Raw genomic sequence first — 21,986 nt, 5'->3', positions numbered from 1 at the left:
TCTGCAGAATGAGGTAATAATATCTCAGGGGCGGGCACTAGTCATCATCAGTCTAAACCCACTTGTCTAACTTGCCGAGGCTGTGGGCATGAAAGATGCCCCCAAAGGTTCTGGGTCAATGACTATTTTGCTGAAGGAATAACACATTTAACTGAGCACTTTCCTGTAATAAATATACCAAGGTAGGTTTTTGTAGCTGTAAACCGTGTGCACAGGTCACTACAGGCTGGTCTGTCGTGGAGCTAAAGTTTCACCTGCCACACAGAACCCGCCTCTTTGCTAATGGTGCATTTCAGTAACACAATTGAGAATACTGTATTGTTAGGAACAGAGAGTCGATGTTATGCCTTTCAAGGATGCTGGAGACCATTTCTATTTGCAAAGCCAGCAGTTCCTACATTCCTGTTTGTTTGTTTGCTTGGAAAACAGCGTGGCTAGAGATGGAAGTGCTAGCCGCCAGGGATGGCTTTGGCAAACCAGCCAGGTGCGCCGGGCCCCCGGGCGGCCCTAATACTGGCGAAGGCAGAAGACCACAGGATATTTACAGCAATACTACGTCCCCTCCTGAGGTGCCCTTCCGGGAGTTTCTCCCTCCATAACAGCAGCTATATACACGGTGTGCACGGGTCACGCGGAGGCAGCAGTCTCGCACGAAGGGTGTGTGTGGACGATCGTCAGGCCCGAGCTTGCTAGTCGGACAGGATGTGGACGAAGGACACCGGGAAGACCCCTTTCCTTTCAGGGTGTCCTTCGATGTGCCCGATCTGCAGGGAGAAAGGAGAGAGGACAGGCTGGAGGGAGCCGGCCTTCAGCCCTGGGGTGAACCCAGGCTCGGCCCCCACTGTCCTCGTGTGGACTGCAGACAGCGTCGCGAAGACACGACCTGACAGAGAGCAACAAGATGGTGATGACGCCTGAACACACGAGGCGCTCAGCACTCTCCGCAAGGCAGCCCCACGAGGCAGGTAGCTTCATGTTGCTCACGAAGGGCCAGAGGCCCAGAGCTGGACAACCCTCGGTTTCCCTCAGGCTGCAGGCCCCGGAGTCCTCGCCCCTCACCAGGGTGCCTCACCGCCTTGCTGCAGGGTGCCCTCAGAACTTGTATGTAAAGAGGGGCCCGAACCCACCTTCTTCTCAGGCAGGTTGTGCGATTACGTCAACGATCACATCTATGGAAAAGGGCGCTGTGTGCCAAGTACCTGCTGTCTGGTTGCTATGGAGGACAGGACACTGGGGAAGTCTTGAGTGCGACCACGGCCTGTGGCAACTGCATTGGCTGCTGCCTCAGCCTGTACCTCAGGTAACCCGAGGAGTTTTTAATCATCTCTACTAGATCAGCATCCATTGCATTGAAGAGAATCCTACCATCAGCCTTCCAGTGACATGCACAGGAGAGCGTGGACTCTCCTGGGTGGTGGGGCCAGGGCTCACCACCTCCAGGCAGTACAGAGGTGGGCGGGGTGAGAGGCGTCCAGCCAGGCTGGTTCCTCATTTACCACGTCCAGGATCTAGGGTGGTTGCCTGGCCGCGGGCACCGGTTCCCATCTGGAGAGTGGGGTTAATGCTGACCTGACCTCTCCACCTCACGCGCGTCTTAGCTGGCATCACGTATGTGCGAGGGCTCTGAATCCTAAAGCACAGCAGGCTGTGTGGGGTAACCTCTGTGTCTGCTCTGGACACGTGTGGATAGCACATACTCCTGACATTCTGGGCCAGATAGTCCTTTGTTGTGGGGCGCCTGGTGTGTCACAGGAGGGTCAGCAGCACCCCTGCACCCACCCCTCCCAGATCCTTGGATATTGCCAAGTGTCCCTGCCGGGTAAAACTGCCCAAGTTGAGAACTGCTTCTGCAGTCCAAGCAAATCCCCACAGCTTTGATAAGAATCGGCAGTGACTGTCTACAACCAAAGGAAGACGTCACACGCACACGTCACATGCACCTGCACACGCAAGTGGACATGAGTGTGTTTCTGGGTATTAGAGGTTCTCCTGGCGCATCTATGACCATAGCTCCTTTCCCAGCAGACAGAGCAGAACAGGGTCCCTTTGGGCAGGAGGGCCTTACGTCATCTGCTGCCCCTCTGGCCTGGCAGTGCCCACTGGAGGCTCACTCCCGAGGCAGCCTGGGTAGCCGCAGATGTGCTGGGCTGTCTTACAGGCAGGGAACTGGGGCATTTCTCAGGGCTGCTGGGAGAACAGGGATGGCCTCCCTTCCAGACTCATGGGCAGCGGGTGCTCGTGTAGAAATCTTGTGAGGAAGAGAACTGCCAGCTGGATTAGGGGGTGAGCCTGAGGATGGCAAGGAACGGTGAGCAAAGCCAGGGCCAGAGGTGCTTCAGGCTCTCCCTCTGCCTGAGGAGCGCCTCAGGCCCCAGGCCGCACGCTCAGCTGCCTCGAGCTTTATTTCAGCATCTGAGAAATCAGAAAGTGCCCGACAGCTCGCAGGCTGCTGTGTGCTGACAAGGCTGCAGCACATGCAAACGCTAATTCTCCTGACCCAGTTTTGCAGCCCCACGTGCTGTGCCAGCACCTAACAGCAGGGACAGCAGTGCCCCACACGCTGGGCAATGATGTGCCGGGCAGGGACCTGGGGCTGGGCGGCTGCGGGGTCTGCAGGCCGCTGGGGCCGCCCCATCCAGGTACCTACCCACCACTCCTGGTCCTCCTCCCCCGTGACCACGATCACTTCTCCCTCGATGAAGGTCAGCTCGTCATCGTTGTCGGCCTGGCAGTCATAGATGGTCTTCACTCGCCTCACTTTATTTTTCCCCTTAAAGAAAGAAACTGGGTTTTAGCTGACAGGACATGCTGATCTGGGGCAGTGGCCGGCTGAGCCTCGATTTCCTCAGCTGTGGGGACAAGGCGTGGCCACCAGGCGCCCCTGTGCTCTGCTCTCGGGACCCCTCCCCCTTCGTGGGGAGCAAGCAGTGTGGGTAGGACTGAGATCCGGCTTCACCCAAACCCGAGAAGCGCTCTGCCCCCGCCCCCCACGCCAGCAGCTGGCAGGGATGACAGCAGAGTCTAAAAATGGTGCTGGAGACATGACGTCAAGCCAATGTGCAGGCTGTGCGAGCTGGGCACGCAGCACACACTCTCCCAGGGCCTTCGGCAAAGCACGGAGTCAGCACATGCGGGTAAAGGGGCAGGAGCAGTCAGGTCGGGCCCTTCTAGGCAGCTCCCAGGATGTTTTCATTTCTGATGAGTCGGACTTGGGCTTTCTTTGGTTGGATTTCTAGTTCTTTGCAAACGAGAAGATGCAAATAGAGAAATCCCTTTTCATGGCTGTTTCTGGCCCCAGCTCATGAGATACTGAGTAATAAAAAAGGGAGCTGTTTCTCTCAGGGTTTTGGGGGACGAGCCCTTCCTCATGTGTCCTGGCTGCTTCCTCAGTCACCACCCGGACGGCCCTGCTCCCTTCTGCGGCACCCCCGGGCTGGGAGCGGGGTGAGAAGCAGCAGGAGGCGGTGGTGGGTGAACGTGGCTCTCAGCTCTGACTGGGGCGCAGAGGCCCAGGTGTGAGGATGACAGAGGGACAATGGGTCACAAACACCGTAAAGCACTAGAGGAACTGGAACGCTGCACATGTCAACGCCAAGGCAGCGGTAGGGCTGGGGTCTCGGGAGGGAGGGAGACTGTCCTTACCAAGAGCAAAAGCAGCCACCTTCCGACTGGTGGTCACCAACCCCTGGCAGCAAGGGCTTCATGCTCCTCACCCTGTGTGCTGAAGTGACACACGTGTATTTCTGTGTGTTTCTGATAAAATGTGAGGGGGCACAGGTGTCAGGGCAGCGGGAGGCCTCTGGGCCCCCATTCACTGTGCCCTCAGCTTGGGTGCAGCACCCCTGCAGGCTCCAGCTGAGGCAGGACAAACAGCAACCACGCATCTTCCTAGAGCACTGCTTTTCCAAAGAAAGACTTTTATGAGAAAGGCATTTTTATGTTTCAATGAAATCAATAGAGAATAGAAAGCATTTTATGAAAATGATGGAACATGAGCCCTCAACCAAATTCTAGGCTGTGCCACTTTCTTTGGGCTTTGTCTGCAATTCCTCCAGGAAGATGCCGTGGGAAGCACTGGCCTAGCTCCTCAGAACCCTGAGCCGTGAGATGGGGAGGGCAGGTCCTCCCTCCAGGGTCCTGGGCAAGGGTGCCCACTTGCTGGGTGTTTTCTACCACAGCTCAGTTCCATCCTCACTGTGCAGCTATCCTATCAGCTACTCTGTGTCTGGGAGGAAGCTGAGGATAAGTAAGCGACCGAGGTCACGTAGGCCCTAAAGCCCATACTCTGGCATCCAACGTCTGCATGCCTGAGTAGGCCCCGCTCCTGCCTCTGTGTGCACGGGAGCACCCCTCCGCCAGGTGTCGGGCAGTGGAGGGGCCGAGCGGGCTGCCACCCACCGTGTTGATTTTCCTGGGCAGTGGCACGGGCGTCTCCGGCAGCGTGGGTGTGAGGTCGTTGGCATCCTCTGAGGCTTGCTTCTGGACGGCATCTCGGGACTGCACGCCTGGGGACAGGTCCGCCAGGTGTGACTTCTGAGGGACGTCTGAGGGCAGCTGAGCCTTGGGCGATACGTCGCCAGGCTGGGCCTTCGCCAGCAGGTCTCCCAGCTGCGGTTTGGGAGGCAGGTCCTTCATCTGTGGCTTGGGAGGTAAGTCTGAGAGCTGGGGTTTGGGTGGCAGGTCGCCCAGCTGTGGTTTGGGGGGCAGTTCTCCCGGCTTAGGTGGCAAATCTCCAATTTGGGGTTTGGGAGCCAGTTCTGTGGGCTTCGGGGGCAGGTCTCCAGGGGGTGGCTTTTGTGGTAACTCGGCCAACTGTGACGATTTCTGAAAGATTTCAGGTGGGACATTGGCTTTGTCTATGGAGAGATGATGGCTGGTTTCTGTTTTCCTTAGTGCCACTGTGGAAGCAATCACAAAGAGAGGGTCACCAGACAGAGGAGGCAGGGAAGAGCCCCCAGCCCCTCAGTCACAGTGAAGAGGACCCAGTCTAAGTGTGGTGGAGGAGCTCAGGGGCCACACCACGGAGGACAGCCTGTGTGGCTGTGGATAGAGGTGGAAGCCTGGAAGGCACACACATCACAATCCATGATTTATGCCCTAGTTACATAAGAACGGGCTGCCCAAACTAGTCTGGGATTTACAAAGAAATAACACACACGATTATAAACATAATACGAACTACAGAAAATTGGGAAGTAGAAAGTTAAAACTTTCCATCAGCCTGCCACCCATCTGTAGCCATTTTTAACATTGTGATAGATGTCCTTTTTGGCTTTTCTAAATATTTTCTATAGATAAGACTTTCATCTGCTTTTATATACGTTGTTTTAGCAAGAGTATTTGCCATGTTAGTAAAAGTTCTTTATTAGTGGTACATCACTTTTTTTTTTTTTTTAAAGAGGCACGTATTTTATTCATTAATTTATTTATTTGTTTGGTTGTTTTTGTTTATACAAGCACTGAGTACAGTCAGAAGCGCGGGAGGGTGAGAGAATTCACCAGAGCCAGAGCGGGGAGCAGAGCAGGCAGAAGGACCGAAGTACACTGCTGAGGGGAGCAGCGGGCGGCAGGAGAGGTCTGCGCGCCATGTGGGACCCTCCTCCCATGGCAGGGGAGCAGTCGGGGATCGAACCGGCGCCACAGAGGCTGCGGGCAGCTTCGCAACCCAGCGCTCAACCGCTGCACCACCGGGGAGGCCCAGTGGTACATCACTTTTAATGAAGATTTCCATCCCATTGTACAGCTGCATAATTCATTAACTTCCTCCACTGCTATGATGCACACACTCTGTAAGAGGCAAAGATTTGAGGTGACACACACATGTGCTTGTGACCGTGTCCTTTAAAGCTGTAAGTGGGATTACAATACGGACACTCTGCGGGTTTTGTTTCTTTCTACTTAACCTGTTTGGAAGGGTTTCTGAGTCAATGCCTCCTTCTCATTGCAGTGGAAACCTCCGAGGCACAGGATGCTACAATTTGTTCAGCCATTCCCACAGCTCTGGCAGTAGAACTTAGAGGATACTAAGGTCAAGTCCCCAAGTTCAGCTGTCCCACTTACTAGCTATGTGATCTCGAACAAATGATACAATCTCTCTGTGCTTCACTCTCCTCATCTCCAAAACATGAGTTAACAGGTATAAAGAAATTGCTCACAGGACTGTCAGGCTATAAGGATAATATAAGAGTGTTACTATTTATAACTTTTAGACAGGGTTCCTGGAGGCCAGGATTAATTTTTTTACTCTGGCTCCTAGTGCAGGGGCTAAGTTCTTACAGGTGCTTGGTGAGGAAACAGTGAGGAATAAAACAGAAGGAGACAATGAGGAATAAGGCACTGAGTCAAATGAAGGATACTATCCTAAAACAACATAATCAGAAAGAGATCCTTAAAAAAATTTTTTTTAAAGTGTTGTAAACTGTCACGAGCTGTACTGCACCATGGCCGGCCCAGCCATATCCCTCCCTAAAGAAATCAAGTTCAAGAGCACTCTGTTCACAGGTTGGTCCTTGAGCTTCAGTTGAGTGGTGTGGCTCAACAAGTTAAAGTTGGCCAATCAGATTCCTCTCCTGGAAGTTAGAAACTGGATAAGCAAAAATCTGAGGCAGTCAGTGTTGGGGAACAGCTGGGGTATTCCCTTAGGTGGTAGTGGGGTGGTGGTGGAAGGCCTTGCCTTCGGTGACACATGTAGGGGGACAGAAACTGCATGCTGGATGTCCCAACCCCTAAAACAGCTCCTATACAAAGGATCAAAGCCAGGCACTGAGCTGTCTGTGTTAGAATGTTTGGAATGGCACTACTTACAGTGAAAAACTGCCACTCAAGTGAATGTGGAAATGAGCCACTCCTCAGCCATGTGGACCAGCAACAGAGTAGAATGCAGTCAGCAAAAATCAGACTTGGTGCAATTCATGCCATGAAAAATGGTCTTGATTTATTATGTGAAAAAAATAGGCTTAAATTTAAATAAAAACTTAAAACCAAAAGAAGGCACAGAAATAGGACTGAAGGGATATAACAAATTGCTTTTCTTGGGTGGTAAGACCAGGAAACTTATATTTTCTATTTTTTGCTTATGTATAATTTTCAAACCTGCCAGGTTGAACAGACAGTACTTTAGTAAGAACAGAAAAAATAAGAGAGACAGTCTCTCTTTCAGGGGTATCTGTCCAGCCCTTGGCTATTTTATTTCCAAGCTGGTTTGTTTTTCCCCTCTCTAACTAAAAGTGCCTTCTGAGATGCACTCTGGAGCCCCAAACGGCAGACACACAAAATTCCCCTCAGATTGGAGAGCAGAGTGCACTGCTAGCGTGTCCAGAACAAAAGGATGGTGCCCTCCAAGCTCCCGACCCTGCAAAGCCCGTCTGCTTGGGTTTGTTGCGTGGCAGAGCAGCTCAGAGGCTGGCTTGGGCATGAGGTAAATGGGTCAGCCCTCTGAGGACATGGCGTAGGGTCCACTACTGGCCCCTCGCCCTCCTGTGGTCTCTTCTTCCTGAGAACTGATTCCATGGAACTGAGGAGAACGGGGGAGAGGAGGGAAGACCCTGTGAATGTCCAGGCCATGGGTCTCACAAAATGAAGGGGCTGTTGAGCACAGGGAAGCACTCTGCAGCCCCCAGGAGGAAATAGTCTTATGTCGAAAGGCTAAGAGGAATGAAATGGGCTACAGATCATGCTGAAGGAATCAGGAAGGAGAAAGTGTGTTCTTGGAAGGAATCAGGAAGGAGAATGTGTGTTCCTGGAAGGGATCAGAGCGGCGTCTCACAGTGGCAGAATTATGGGTGCCTTTGTTCACATTAAAAAAACCTCTCGAGTTCATGTGATATTGCCTTCACCAAAAAATTCATTCAGAAAGTGGCTCCACTGTAGCCATCTCTCCAGCTGAGAAGGCTTTCATTAGGTCTTTAAAAAGGTGCCCAAAGGACTTAAGAAATGGGTGCTCTTTGGGAGGGGAAAAGAGGTTAATGTGGCCAGGCCACAGGAAGGTGCCAGCTGGCAGTGGGTGCTGGAGCGGAGGGGAGGGGAGGCTCAAAAATGGACCGTGGACACCCAAGGGAAGAAGTAGCTGATGACAGTCACAGCCCATAGAGGGTTTTAGTATCTGGTGGGTGAGCCTGGCTCTCACGCTGGGCCACAGCCTCTCCCCTCAAATATCCCCTGGACTCCCCCTAAGCCTGTCTACCCCCCAGAGGTGGTCCTCACTAGACTGAGAGGCCTTTCTCTGCTGCCTGGGCACCGAGGAAAAGGGGCAGAATTGAGGTCCTCTGGCCAAACAGGCTTTTCCAGCCCCAATCAGTCTGAGGCCCATGGAGAATGGAGCAGCAGCCAATGGGAAGCCCCTCCTCTTCCCACACAGGGGCCTGGCCTGCCAGTCACCGCAACTCCCCACTGTCTCTGACTGAAGGACTTTGGAGAGTGACTGCTGCTTCCCACTGTGAATTTCTACTTTGGTTTTCACTCAGGGCAGGTAAAAGCACACTGGGCTAGGGTCCAAGGTCTTGCTGAAAACCCACTTAGAGGCCTCAGTTCCTCTGAGCCTCAGCCTCTGCCCAACTTGGGCCCTGCCACCCAAGTCTAAGTGAGGATGGGGTGACCCAATGCCAGGCTAGAGCACTGCAACAAAAGAAAGGGAGCACTGTCATTTCTGTTGTAGTGAGAAGACTAGAGTTTGGGTCTGACCCATGAAAAGCTTGGTCAGAACGAGAGATGTGTCAAAGAACCAAGTGTCTGCCAGCCGCGGCAGCAGCTCAGTCACTGCATTCTTGTACTTCCAGGAGGGGCTCTGCTCCGCCCGCAGATGCCATCCCGGGGCAGGGTTCCTTTGCCACCCTCTTGCCAGGGGCTTTCTGAAGCATGGGCACACCCCCTCGCCCTTCCCAGACCTTGCAGTAGGGACTTGTGCCCCCTCACAGGTGAGGACCCCAGGCTGAGTGAAGGCCACAGAGCCAGCAAGGGGACGGCTTCTCTGTTGACGTTTGAAAGATGAGAAGGATTCGCACCTGGGAATCCTAATCATGTAGCTTTTGGAAGAATACTGTGTTTTTTAGGGAAAGTATGGTGCTTTGCTAACCACAAAATCTTATTTTACCAATATTTTTCCTCACTGAACAAATACTACTTGGGCATCTGCTACATGCGAGGGGCTCCTCCAGGCATCAGGCAAATCAATGACCAGAAGAGACAGAGACCACCCGCCGGCCCCCCAGAGGATAAAGTGACCTGCTAACACACCTACACGGGAGAGGAGAAGTCTTACCTTTCTGAGGTAGTTTAGGAAGGACTCTCGGGCCAAGGGCAGTCTTTGCAGAACTGGTGCTAATTAATAAACAGGAGTCACTTAGGATTTAAAAGTGCTAGAATGTCAATAGCCATATATTACAGAAGGAAGCCACAGCAGTATGACACAATTATCGAAAAGCCTTTTTAAAATTTCTTTAACAACAATTACAGTCGACTTTCCATAATTCAAAGTTTGTCTGGCTGGGAGGAATGAAGAGAGGGAGAAAAAAATCAGCAACAACATCTCGATGATAAAGCCTCAACTTCGGTCTGAAGTCACTGAGGCAGGCCTGGATCTACGCTGGGCCTGAGGGGACCTAGGCCTCCTCCTAAGCAAGTGAGCACAAGGCCGCTGCGCTGGCCGTGCTGCGAGCACGAATGTGTGCGTGTGCACACGGACCCTGGATTCTACTTAAAAACACTGGGCAGGCACATTCTCCATATCAGAACTTCTGTTTTCAAGAGTCCCCAGAGCAGATGGAATCAGGCAGGAGGACGAGGGAACATGGAGTCTAGAGAAGATCCGGCTTGAGCACCAGCCATGGGCCCTGCCCACACCATCTCTCTGGGGGCCTGATTCTTCTCTAAGAGTGAGGGTAACAGTGCCTGGGTCTTTCTCAGAGTTAGAGATTAAATTAGATAGTGGCATTCAAAGAAATGGGGATTCTGTTTTGATGTCCGGACCTCTGGAAAGCGGCACCCACACACCAGCTGACTCCATTCCCCTGAGGCTTTGGGTCTGCAAGCGGCTCTTTGTGTCCTTATCTAGGATCACGCCTCCAGAGAAAACCCTCTGCATCGGATAAACGCTGCCCACGGGAGACTGTCCAAAGATCTCATTTCAGCGGGAGGTAGCTTAGCCTAAAAAAAACCTTACAAACTGGGAATTGGGAAAGTTGTATTTTTGTGTTTGACAATTTCTGGGCTATTGGTTTTCCCCGAGGAGCCTTTTTAATTCCTAAGTCTGCAAAAAAGAATCACGAGGGACAATAACAAAACTTAAAAATAAAAAGCTCATTCAGATATACTCTGTGATCACCAGGGAAGCCTCGGCCGTTCCTACCTGTAACCCGGATGATGGTTCACAGAGCCAGGCCGGGTGAGACCTGTTTCTCATGGCTCAGCAACAAAGTGAACAAGCACATCAAGAGCAATCATTTAGCTTCTAAATGTTCATCAGTGCCAATGGGCAGGACACACGTGGAATAAATCGTTGCTAAACTTCATTTCTAGAATTCTGTCCATTGCAACTAAAAGCCAGGGGGAGAGAAGGCCCTAGGAGGGCTTACCTTGATTGCTGAGACAGTCCCTCAAACTTGTTTGCCGTCTTACTTGCAGATGATGGACCCACATCGTTACCTACAGGGAAAGCGAAAGGCAAGAAATGACATCTTCAGACAGGCAAGTGGGATATGGAGACACAGGCTCTGGCAGAAAGGGATCCCTCAGGTTCTAGAAAAGCATTAAAGACTCAGGCCAGAGCAATATGCTTTCTTGACAGTAAAACAAAACAAAGCAAAATAAAATTAAGTACTATTTTGGGTGCTGATGATGCTTTCCTTGCGATGAAAGCAGTATGTCAAAAAGACAAGCAGCCTGCTCTCCGGCGAGCCTGCTCTGATCACAGGCCCATGGCGATGTCCCGCTGGCCCAGCAGCTGGTCCTGCACTTGGGGGCAGGGAAAGAGGAGGAAACTCAAATTCACCCAGAGGTTCCCAAGCCAGGAGGCTGTCCCCTGGGAATCACAAAAAGAAACACACGACCCACCGGTGGTTGTGGTCAGTGTTCAGTGGGGTGGTAGTGCCTGGCCATCTGCTGGACAAAGCCTTTGGCCACTGTTGCCACTCATGGTCCATTGAAGTGTTCACCACATTTATTAAGCACCTGCTATGTGCAAGGCATGAGTGTGGAGCAGGAGATGCAGAAACAAATAAAGCAAATAAAACTGCTCTCTTTAGGAGGTGGCCTGGGAGACGTGTGCTGCATGCAATGGCACTACTAATGCGGGCTGAAGGGGTGTGGGGGGGTTGAGGAGATGCGTGTAGGCTGCTGTGGTGGAAACGAGGAAACAGTGTCTACAGTCGAAATGCTAAGAGGGGTGGGGAACATCCCCTCTGGGGGACATGGCCTCTGAGCAGCAAAGCCCTTTCTAACAGGGGAGCAGCAATAGCAGCTGTGTGTGCTCTGTCCAGAAGGCAGAGGACTGGGCAGGATAGGATGGGAGCTTCTGTGAGCCAAACCACCTGCAGCAGCGTAGCACAGGCCGAGCCTCAGGCTGCTGGCACCTGAGGAAGCCCTGGGAACCTGCAGCTGTCACTGGGGCTCTCCCAGTCATGGCTCTGGAGACTCCAGAGTTCTCCTGCTTCAGCAGACCCCCATGTACCCCGCCTAGGAGCCCACAGCAGCTAAGCTGAGGTCATATACTGGAAGGTAGATGGAGAGGCCAAGGCTGAGGAAGGAACTGTCTATGAGATGCAGGGCACAATCACCCTCGGCTTCCTATGTGAAGACACACAGAAGTAAAGTGACTGCCCAAGGTCAAGCAGCTGGTAAGGGTCAGAGCTGGGTTACATAGCCTTTTGGCAGAGAGGGGGCTAGCAGAGGGCTAAGATGGGTCCCCCCAACAAGGTTCTGGAACTGTGACAGCGATACAAGAAGAAACCAGCTAAACTGGTGCTGCCAGGGTGAAAGGCTTCGAACATCAGGGCTGCCAAGGCCCCTGACTGCCCTCATGCAGACGGACCTGAGGCCTGGGGTGCCACTGCCCCAAGGGCCAGAGTGCCCATTGCACCCTGCTCTCTGGCCACTCGAGGCTGCTTCCACTCTCCAGACACTGTGTTTTCATGCCTGCGCAACACTGCCTCCCTGTCCCTTCTCCCTGCGACGCCTGTCCTCTTCCGCTCACGGCGCATTCCTACACAGTCCTCAAAGAACACGTCAAAGCCAATTCCTGTGCATCTTCCCAAGCTGGACTTGACCACTCCCTTGGCCCTGTTTGTACACAACCATTAACCACAGAGGAGTGGCCGGGTGTACAGAGCTCGGGGCCAGGCAAGCCTGGAGCAGCAGGGCCGTGGGTGTGGCTCAGACTGCTCTTTCTGCTCTGCCTCAGCAACCTCATCCAGGGAATGGGGACAACAGTGCTGGTCCCACTAATGGGTGAGAGGCCTCTGTGGAGTGCAGGGCACAGCACTGGACCCCAGGGAACAGGACACAAATGGACATGATTCCATTATTACTCAGAGCTCATTACTCAGTGAGTGAGCATCTCAACGACAGGACTCTGCCATGCTCGGCTTTGAAACCCCACTTTTTAGCCCAGCCTCAGGCCTGGAGTGGCTGCTGGCTGCCTGCTGAATAAAGACGGGGTCCACAGCACGGACTTGTCCACTTCCCCACCCACAGCTCACGCCTCACACCTGGGTGGGCAGGCTCCTGCACCAAGGCAGACAGGGAGCCTGTCGTTCTCACAATGGGCAAAGGGGGCCAGCTGTGCCGGGAAGTGTGGCTTAGAAACTTCTGAAAACGGGACTTCTGAAAAAAGGGTGGAGAGCAAGAGCAAAAACCCGGAAACATCTCAAGCCTTTTTCTCTCCATGTAATCTGGCAAGGGACTCTGGGGTAGCTTACGGACCTGTGGGAGAGAGCTGGGGATAGATGCCGGGCAAGCAACTGAAGAAGTCGTGGCCAAGACTCGAGGCCATGTAGCACAGCTCAGGAGCTGCAAACAGCAGTTACAAGCAGTGAGGAGGGTGCTGACCCGGCAGCAAATGGCACAGAGGCGCCAATCTTCTGGCACAGCGGGTGAACCTTGGAGTCAGAAACAGGCTTCAAGCCCAGCTCTGAAGTCTTGGGATTTGTGATCTGATGCAAATCATTTGACATCTTTGTGCTTCAATTTCCTGATCAGGAAATTGGGCCCTATCTCATAGGATGCTTGCGGTGGCTTATAAGATGCGCGACATAGTAACGTATCAATAAATGCTCAGTGCCTGCACATGAAGCAACCTGGAAGAACTGAATGCAAAATGAAGTACAGGTTCAGGGGAGTTGACATGGACATTTATTGGGAAACCTAAGAAAGCCCAGGAAATGATTCCCCAAAGGCCAATACTATTTCCAGAATGTAGATGTACACACCACAGACATTTCAAACAATAAGCCTTTTTACCTGGAAGTTCTGGCCTTGAAATGTGAGAACTGAATCAATTTGCAGAAGTTTTTCACCCATTATCTATTCTATGTTAAAGATGCTTATATGACTGAGTCCTGGTGGCCAAAGATGAGGAATGTAAGTGATTTCTAGATACCACTAAGTAGGAATGGGTAAAACCTGGATCAGAACTTGAGTTTCCAGCATATTCCATGACACTGGCTGTGGAAAACTGAATCCTTGTCAAAGGATGGAGGTCCTGGCGGAAATTGCTCTCAGGTATTAATTTCAAAAATCTGAAGTGTGAAGGTTAATCTTGTAGCCACTGTGAATTAAGTAATTAGTTGTATTTTTTTTTCTCTTTGCTCCTGCTTCTAAGAACCCCATTGTCAAATCTGCGGTCAACTCAGTCACTGTATGTGACCTTTTGTTAGGAATTCTGTGAAACGATCTCACCTCAATTTCATCTTACTTTGTTATGTTTACATCCTCATTTTAAATTGATTTAAAATAGGTGTTGGTCTATTATAATGCAGGTTAAAAAGAAATCACTGTATTTCCAAAGTGAGGTTTAATGACGTGCCACTTCGAAAATCAAAGGTCTCCACAAGCCCCGAATCTGCCCAGAAGCCCATTTGCTTGCTGATGGCAAGCCCGCCTCCGGTCTCCCGAGACAGATGGCAGCGCCCGCATTGGGGATGGGAGGCCTGGGCTATTTTGGGGGCTGTGCACACTGTGACTCTGTCAGGAAAAAGCCCAGAGCGGCCCTCCCCGCACACCAGGGCTCCGAGCTGCAGATGGACGGAGGCACAGCCTACCTGCTGGGTTATGGGCAGAGAAACAACTACAGTGGGGGCTGGGGGTGCGGTGATGGAGTCGCCGAACAGAGCACAGAGGGTGAAAAGCATAGGCCCTCCCCGCTACACAGGCTGGACGTGAATCTGGCTCCCCACTTACCAGCTGCAAGAGCCTGAGCAGGGGACCCAGACTTTCGGAGTGTGTGTCCTTTCAGTCCGGGCGCTAGCACGCCCCACTCTGAGGAACTTCAGTTAAGACTTAGGGAAGGGAAGAAGGTGATGTGTTGACGCAGTGCTGGCACGGGTGTGTGGGACTTGCCAGCACTGACCTTCTCGGTAGGTAGAAGGTAGTTTTCTACTTAAAGATTTTGAACCATGATGGATCATCACTTTCTTTTTTCTTCCCAGTCATAAACCTATGTCCAGAATTTAAGAGGCTGCAAAATACGGTCTGGGAGATGTAAAGACAAAGGCTTGGTAGTGAAGCAGCCCAGCCTCTGTGAGGCAGAAGCACTGAAGATTTGGATCTCTGCCCCACCAGTCTCAGCTCTGTTACCTCCGCTCACCTTCCTGCCCATTCCACCCATCTGCAGCTGAACCGAGCCCTTCCTCCGTGGCTTAAAATGCTTGGTTCTGCCACCCAGAAGCCGTGGGGCTCAAACAGGTTAATAAAGCAACACTAGGCCTTGGCTTGAACTGGGGATACTAATACCCACTCCTTTTGCTTTGGGGGAGACTGAATTGTTCGCATAGTTTGAAAGTTTTGTTTTTAACTAGAACCTTCTGGAAGATCTCTCTTCATCTATGAGAGTCCCCAAGGCCAGCTTGGGGGACTGGGTGGCTCTGATTATCAGCATCCAGAAAAGTGGCACCACCAGTGGAGCCTGACACTGAGGCTCACTGCTGCTGTGCACACAAGGCTGAGGTGCACCCTTCACCCCCTCAGGCCAGAGGCAGGAAGGGGAGGCAGAAACACCTGGGGTGCAGGCGGACACTCCTCCTGGCCAATGAGTGAGCCTGCGGGCCTAGGGCAGGTCATGCAGGGTGACAGTGCTGGCCAATGATGCCAGTGAGTCGGCCAGGGACAGAGGAGCCATGTGAATAGGTGGCCTACAAATGGGGGTAGGGAGGAAGACGGGAATGGCATCGGCAGAAAATTATAAATTTGATTCTTCAGGTCAAAGGTGCACCCAGATTGCTTTTCAAACATCCAAACAGGGTGAGCTGCTGATAATAACCACATCCCCAACTCTCCCTTTTCAGTCTGGAAAAGGCACCCCTAGATAGAGTTGGGGGGGAGCAGTCCAGCAGATCTGTGACAGCTGGAATCTGCTTGAGCTTAGAAAGAATGAGGGCAAAAATGGGGGGCTGAGACTTGAGGGGAACTGGGGTAAGGTGAATGGATTTTCACAGGGATGGACGTGAATTTTGGGGGCCAGTGGGTAGACTGGTAGATCTCAAAGATATCAAGCCCTAACCCGTGGAACTTGTAAATGTGACCTTATTTGGACCAAGGGTCTTAGGCAATGACCCTGGATAAGCTGCAGACAACACATGCGTCCTGAAAGTGAAGGGGGCTTCAGAGACAGAGAGGAGAGGAGGGACCTCCTAGACTGCCCGGAGCCACCAGAGCTGAGCGGCAAGGAGCAGATTCTCCCAGGCCCACTGGTGGGAGCACAGGCCTGCCGGAGCGTGCGCCAACAGCCTCCAGAAGGGAGTGAAGAAGTTTCTGCAGTCCAGGACAATAGTTCCACAGCAACGCTTTACAGCAGTGCTAGAAAGTGAATGCAGGTTTCAGTGACATCTACCCCCGAGTCACAGGAGTTGACATCTACTGAGTGCTTTCCGTGTTCTGGGCCAGAGCAGCATGTGGTTTTCCTGTGGCCACTTCACAATTAACTATGACAACAGAGGAACTAATAACCAGCTCTATTTTGCAGCAGGAGAAACTGAGGTATGGAACAATTCCGAGATGTGGCTGCGAGCCACCAAATGGTAGAGATGGACTGGAATCCAGGCAGTAAGACACTAGGTCCCCACTGGAGTACATGCCCTTGTATAGAGCTCCCAATGCACAGGGAAAGACCGAGAAGCAAACAGAACCACTGTGATGAGCCCTGGGCTGCAGGGAACAAAGCCCTGGGGTAGGTAGCAGGCATACTATGCACAAAGGATTAAATTATAGAAAAAAGAATGTAGTTGGAACCTACTGGACCTCAGTATGGCAGCACGGCCCATGCCCGTGGTGCAGAGCTAAAAGACCTGCGTATTTCCCTCTTTTCAAGATTAGAGTCTCCCCCGCCAAGCTGGATGCAGCTCCTGGGCAGTGCAAAAGGGCTTCATCTCAGGCAGCACTGAGAAATGTCGCCTGAGAGGTTCATCTCCTGTGTACGAGTCTGGACGTCCCTCTGGTTTTGGGATAAAACCAAGCAGCCACCGAGCGCCCAACATGAAGCCTCAACACTAGGACCAGAGCGACTCCCATGGCCTGTTGAGACGCCTGTCCCTGACCCTTGTCTACAGACACCTCTGAGTATTGACACAGACACCAGCACAGAAAGATGATGTCCTGTCACCACTGGGGGCTGTTTGGGGGTGACCACCACCATCTGTGATGTGAAGAACAGTCACTTTTGCTGTGGGCAGGTTGGATTTTTGTGCTGGAAGGCTGGCTGTCAGGGAGCCCTGGCTGGCGAGAGAGCCAACAGACTGCTGAGTGCCAGCATCTCCCATAGGTTCGACACTAACTCATAAAGTGGGCATGATTAACGCAGGAGGTGGTGCTTTGTCTCTTAGTGAGAAACATAAGACCACTCCCCACCCCCAGCTAGTATTCCTATTGAGTGATATGAAAGAAATCTAAGAAAACTGGTGTTTCTTAAGCCAGAAAACAGATGCTTGGTAGATTTAATTGTCGACTGAGTCTCTGAGCTGCACATGAGCACTCTATAATCAGCACAGAAATAAAACCTGACCAAACAGGATCAAAGCTGAGTGTTATCTAGAAAGGTTAGTTTGTGACTTATGGGATAAAAATTTGCACAGGACACTAGCGACTCTCAGTGGGATGTTATTTGGGAGGAAGTCCTTTTGGATGAAATCTGGGGACTCAGATGCCCTGTGACACAACCTCTGGAAACCTCCAGGATGAGCCAAAGGTGCTGGGCTCTGAGGCGTGGGCGCCAGCCTCCTCGTTCTCTCGTTCGCCTCGCCTGGGCACCAACACTCATGCATAGGTGATACTTATTATTCAGCATTTCCACACTATTTAGTTAACCTGTCACCTAACAGTAAAGAACCTTTGCTTTGATGGTTCGCCTGTCTGTCCCCTCCACTAGACCACGAGCTCCTTGACGTGAGAAAGCCTGAACAAGAGGCACACGATCTGCTGAATGAAAAGCTAAACAGACGAAGCCACACCAGCATGGCCCGAGGGCGAGGTGACACACAGGTGTGTCAGTCTGCTAATGGGTGGAGTGGTATTTTTCCGCAAAACCCCCAGAACACCCACTAGAGATTTCTTAGGAGGTGTTTAAAAGTATTCAGTTAAACCGCCTATCAGGTACCCTTAAAAAAACAGAGGACAAAAGCCAGGGTGAAACTTGTCTAAAGGAGGAGGCAGCACAGGCTCAGCGGCATAGTCACAGCAGGCTGCTCTGCCTCTGGTGCTGAGGCCAGGTACCTGCTGGGCACTGGGAGACACCTGGTCCTTCATTTAGCTAGCAGGTGAGTGAGGGGTTCTTGAGGAACCAAAAAGGTAGATAAAGATGGAAATCTGTTATTTCCAGCCAACGTCACTGAAATGGTTAAACTACTGACTCAGGGGAGGCCTATTTATTCTAAGTGATGATTCCTTTCTAGGCCCTGCAAACACAGAAGAGAACAAGACAGACCAGGTGCCTGCCCTCATGGAGCTTACATTCTAGAGGGACTCAAAACCCAAAGAGAAATGAAACACCACCCGTGCCAAGTGTCTGAAGCCTCTGAGTGGGGCGAGGGCCAAGGCAAACCTTCAAGGTGACAAGGACGAGAGTGGGGGCACAGCAGAGGTGCGGGAGCAAAGCTCTTTCCCCAGCAGAAACAGAGCTTAGTGCACTCCGAGGAAAAAGGTGGCCAGTGTGGGGGGAGCCGAGCGTTGGGACAGGGGCTAGAAGAGAAGAGCTGACACCAGGGCGCCCAAGTGCTGGGCTGAGGGAGCTGCAGTTACTGAAGCGCAGAGGAAAGAGGCTACGCCCCGAGTTAGACTTTAAGCAAACCGCCCTGCCTGTGTGAGGGGGCGGGCTGCTCTGCGTCGCCGAGCCTCTGGGCCTCATCTGTGAAGGGGGCAGACAATCCCTCTCACAGAGTTGCCACTGGGATCGGATGTGACGCTGCGGAAGGCGTAGCAGTGTCTGGTGCACAGGAAACTCTCGGATCCTTACTACTCATCATTTTTAAATGATCCTAATTCTTTTCCAAAATGTTTCTTGGCCTGGAGAGGCAGCACACTCTCACTCGCGGGTGACCCAGCCCTCCTCCAGTATGTGCTGCCTGTCTGCTCGCTGAGGCCACTGCCCACGGAACCCACGCGCTGCCTGGCCCTAGCAGCGCTGGCCCTGACTTCAGCATGACTTACCCCAAGGAACTGCGCCTTTGTTTGGGGGCCCGTGAGGTAGTGGGCTGGGAGGGTCGGACAGGGTTCTCTTGTGTCCGGGTGGTGGGGGAGGAGGCCTCTTCTTGGACAGGGTGGAGCTGCCACTAGAGGTCTGGGTGCTTAGAGGGAGTGTTGAAGGTGGGCCAGTTGGACCTAGAAAGGAATCGAATGGGGGCAGGAAGGTTAATCCCAGTCTCATGACAGAAAAGCCAGTACGAAATTACTGCCACACAGCGACATGTGGTACAATACACAGAGACAAGAGCAAAAGGCTGGAGATGGCCAAGTCCATCCATCCATTACTCACAAATAGGGTCTTTGAAAATGGCTGGTGAAAAAAAAAGATAACACAGGAGAGTGTGTCAGTCAACACGGAACGCCAATGGGTGAAGATCACGGTTTAGGTGCAGCGGGGAAAAGGACACACTTCAAATGAATAACTGGCAAGAATCACAGGAAATCTGCGGAGGGAGCGGGCACACAGCACCATCTGCGGAGACGGAGTGGAGGAGGGCAGGCTGCACCTGCAAAGTATTCAGTGTGGAATGCTCTACACGACAACTTTTTCTTCAGCGAGCAAATGTTGCCTGAATGTCTTCTGAAAATGACTTTTAGAAGTAATGAAAGATCTTATGTAAAGAGTTACTTGGAAAAAAGAAGAATCCAAACACTCTTTCCCTCTAATTCTGAATTGTTTTAAAAATAAAAAACGACCAATTAGATTGGCCGATTGGGCAAGTTATAAGATTTAGACACTGATTTGTATGTATCTGAAAAAGGACTAACTATCCAGAGGTCAAGATAGGATAGCAGTAATGGCATTATTACACACACACACGCACACACACACACACGCACACCCCATTACTGCAAAAATTGACTGTTTTGCACTAATGTTTTCAGAAAAGAATGGAGTTTGTTCTGAAGAACTATTCGGGGAATAGTAAATATGGCGTTGGTTTTGTTTGTCAAAGTGACACAGAAGTTGCTGGTCAGCCACCAGCTCTGTGCTGGGCCTCTGCCCAATCTACCCAGGACACAGTTTAACAGTGGCTTCTACGAGCAGTACAAGAAAAAAAACAAGGAAGAAACAAAAGAAAAAAAAATAAAATAAAAAGCTAAGAACACTGCCACGCCAGATGTTTAACACAGGAGAGCAGGTACCTGAGGATCCAGAAAGGCTCCAATAGAGCTTTCTACATTCTGTGTATTAAAAGAAAATCTGGATTACTGCTAGCTTCTTTCTTTGGTCACACGAGCCTTGATATTTCCCATTACCAAGGACTGGTCAGTACCCACATTGACTTAAAGCACTGTTTTTCAAAGACAGTCTCATCTTGGAAATAAATATTGTCAATCTCAATAAGCCGATAATCTGTTTTAGGATAAAAATGGCCCCAGCTAGACTTTCATACTTCTCTCTGTCCTACTGAAGTGATGGAAGCCTCACTGTTAACCCAAGCTGACACCTAACTGTGGCACGAGTCACTGCAGTTTCAGAAACCATTTTAAGTAACAAAAAGTGGTTGTTGTTACAGCCATGCATTTGTGTAATACTTTGTAGCTTCAAAAGGCAAGCGCTCACATATGCCATGCCGCTTGATTTTCACATGGCCCCACAGGAGGGACAGACCTGGGAGGCAATGCCCAGTCTTCACCCTGCCTCACAGCGTGATGGTGGGCGTTCCTGAGAGCCAGGCAGCCAGCACCTCGTGCACTTGGCACAAAACAGGAAAACAACAACAAACGCTCAGTATTAGGAAGTGTAACTTTCCTCTGGGAAATAAATGGAGAATAGATAATAGACAATGATGAGATTCTCTGCAATTTCCTATTTATCGCCATCTAGGGACTTCCTGAAATAGCGCATCTGAAAGGTCATTCAACCAGCTCCAAGTCCTGTCTGGAAACAAATACTTTTGCCAAGGAGAACACAAATGCAGCGATGTCTCTAGCAGAGATGCTTGTATATGTGATTTCAGGAGTGATCAGACCAAAGGGTCATCCTGAAGCCACAAACCAAGCAAACTTCAGCCTCCCGAATCATTTCAACAATGAAGGCATTAAGTGTTCCCCGTCATTACATACTTCAGTCTTCTGTTTCCACTGCACCAATCGTGATCTGTGACATTGCTGATTGCCTGTTTCACCCATTGGAATGCAGGTTCTGTTAGGACCAGGCTTTTCTCTGCCTGCTGTAATTTGAACTTAGTAATGGAGTGTTGAATCAATGAATGGATGAGGCATTACTTCCCTCTTTCTAAAGCCTATGATTCTTAAGCAAGACTGTACATCTGATTTAGGGTGATAATGAAGGGAAGGAGAAGAAATAGCAGGGAGGACAGTGTTAGGTTTGAAAAGGAATGTTCCGTACTATAATTTCATAGTCAGAAATACAGACCCACCTCTTGTTTTGTATTATGAGATATAGAGTGATGTCACAAAATCCTGGCCAGTACGTTACGAGTTAACGTAATGTGGAAAACACTCTGTTCAACCCCAGGAAGAGTAGACTTACACTTTTTTTTTTTTTAAGGATTGACTGATTGATTGTTTGATTTATACATACAAGCACTGGGTACAGTCAGAAGCGCCGGAGGGTGAGAGAATTCACCAGAGCCAGAGCGGGGAGCAGAGCAGGCAGAAGGACCGAAGGACACTGCTGAGGGGAGCAGCGGGCGGCAGGAGAGGTCTGCGCGCCATGTGGGACCCTCCTCCGGTGGCCGGGGAGCAGCCGGGGATCGAACCCGGTGTTGTAGGGGCTGCGGGCAGCTTTGTAACCCAGCGCTCAACTGCTGCGCCACCGGGGAGGCCCTAGACTTACACTTTTATAAGATTTAAAGAGTTCAGAAGAATCTTAAGAGATGTATAACTGATCTCTAAACTATAATAAAGTGGCTGTTAGATGCAAAATACATTTGAGGACTGACTGAAGAAAGAAGCAGTTCTGGTAGGAAAAAGAAAGATAAAAGAGAAAAATAGAAAAAGAATAAACACAACATCAAACAAACTCAAATAGGAGTGGGACAGAGATAGTAGGTGGTGGGGGAACTCAGATAATTTTTGTATTGTAAGTCTGCTGGGGCCTGTGAAGATAAGGAGGTAATGCCCCACTAACAGTATGG

At 51.1% G+C, this 21,986-nt stretch overlaps 1 protein-coding gene across 4 annotated transcripts in view; it reads right to left on the bottom strand.

Annotated features, from left to right (window-relative positions):
- Positions 1-689: 689 nt before the first annotated feature.
- ASAP1 (ArfGAP with SH3 domain, ankyrin repeat and PH domain 1) overlaps positions 690-21,986 on the bottom strand; it is a gene marked incomplete at both ends in the record, with an annotated part of 251,064 nt that continues 229,767 nt past the window's right edge. For 2 of the 4 annotated variants that reach the window (XM_084230492.1, XM_084230493.1), the window contains 6 exons: positions 690-764; positions 2,648-2,770; positions 4,399-4,898; positions 9,257-9,315; positions 10,569-10,638; positions 18,844-19,014. In XM_084230492.1, the coding sequence (XP_084086618.1) occupies positions 690-764; positions 2,648-2,770; positions 4,399-4,898; positions 9,257-9,315; positions 10,569-10,638; positions 18,844-19,014 (998 nt within the window). The remainder of the gene's footprint in view (positions 765-2,647; positions 2,771-4,398; positions 4,899-9,256; positions 9,316-10,568; positions 10,639-18,843; positions 19,015-21,986) is intronic. The other 2 variants (XM_084230494.1, XM_084230495.1) reach the window with 1 other exon arrangement.

The sequence above is a fragment of the Talpa europaea genome (assembly GCF_964194135.1).
Source record: "Talpa europaea genome assembly, chromosome: 3".
Classification (NCBI taxonomy): Eukaryota; Metazoa; Chordata; class Mammalia; order Eulipotyphla; family Talpidae; genus Talpa; species Talpa europaea.
Note: the sequence above shows the minus strand (reverse complement) of the source record. Positions and strands in the feature narration are given on the sequence as shown.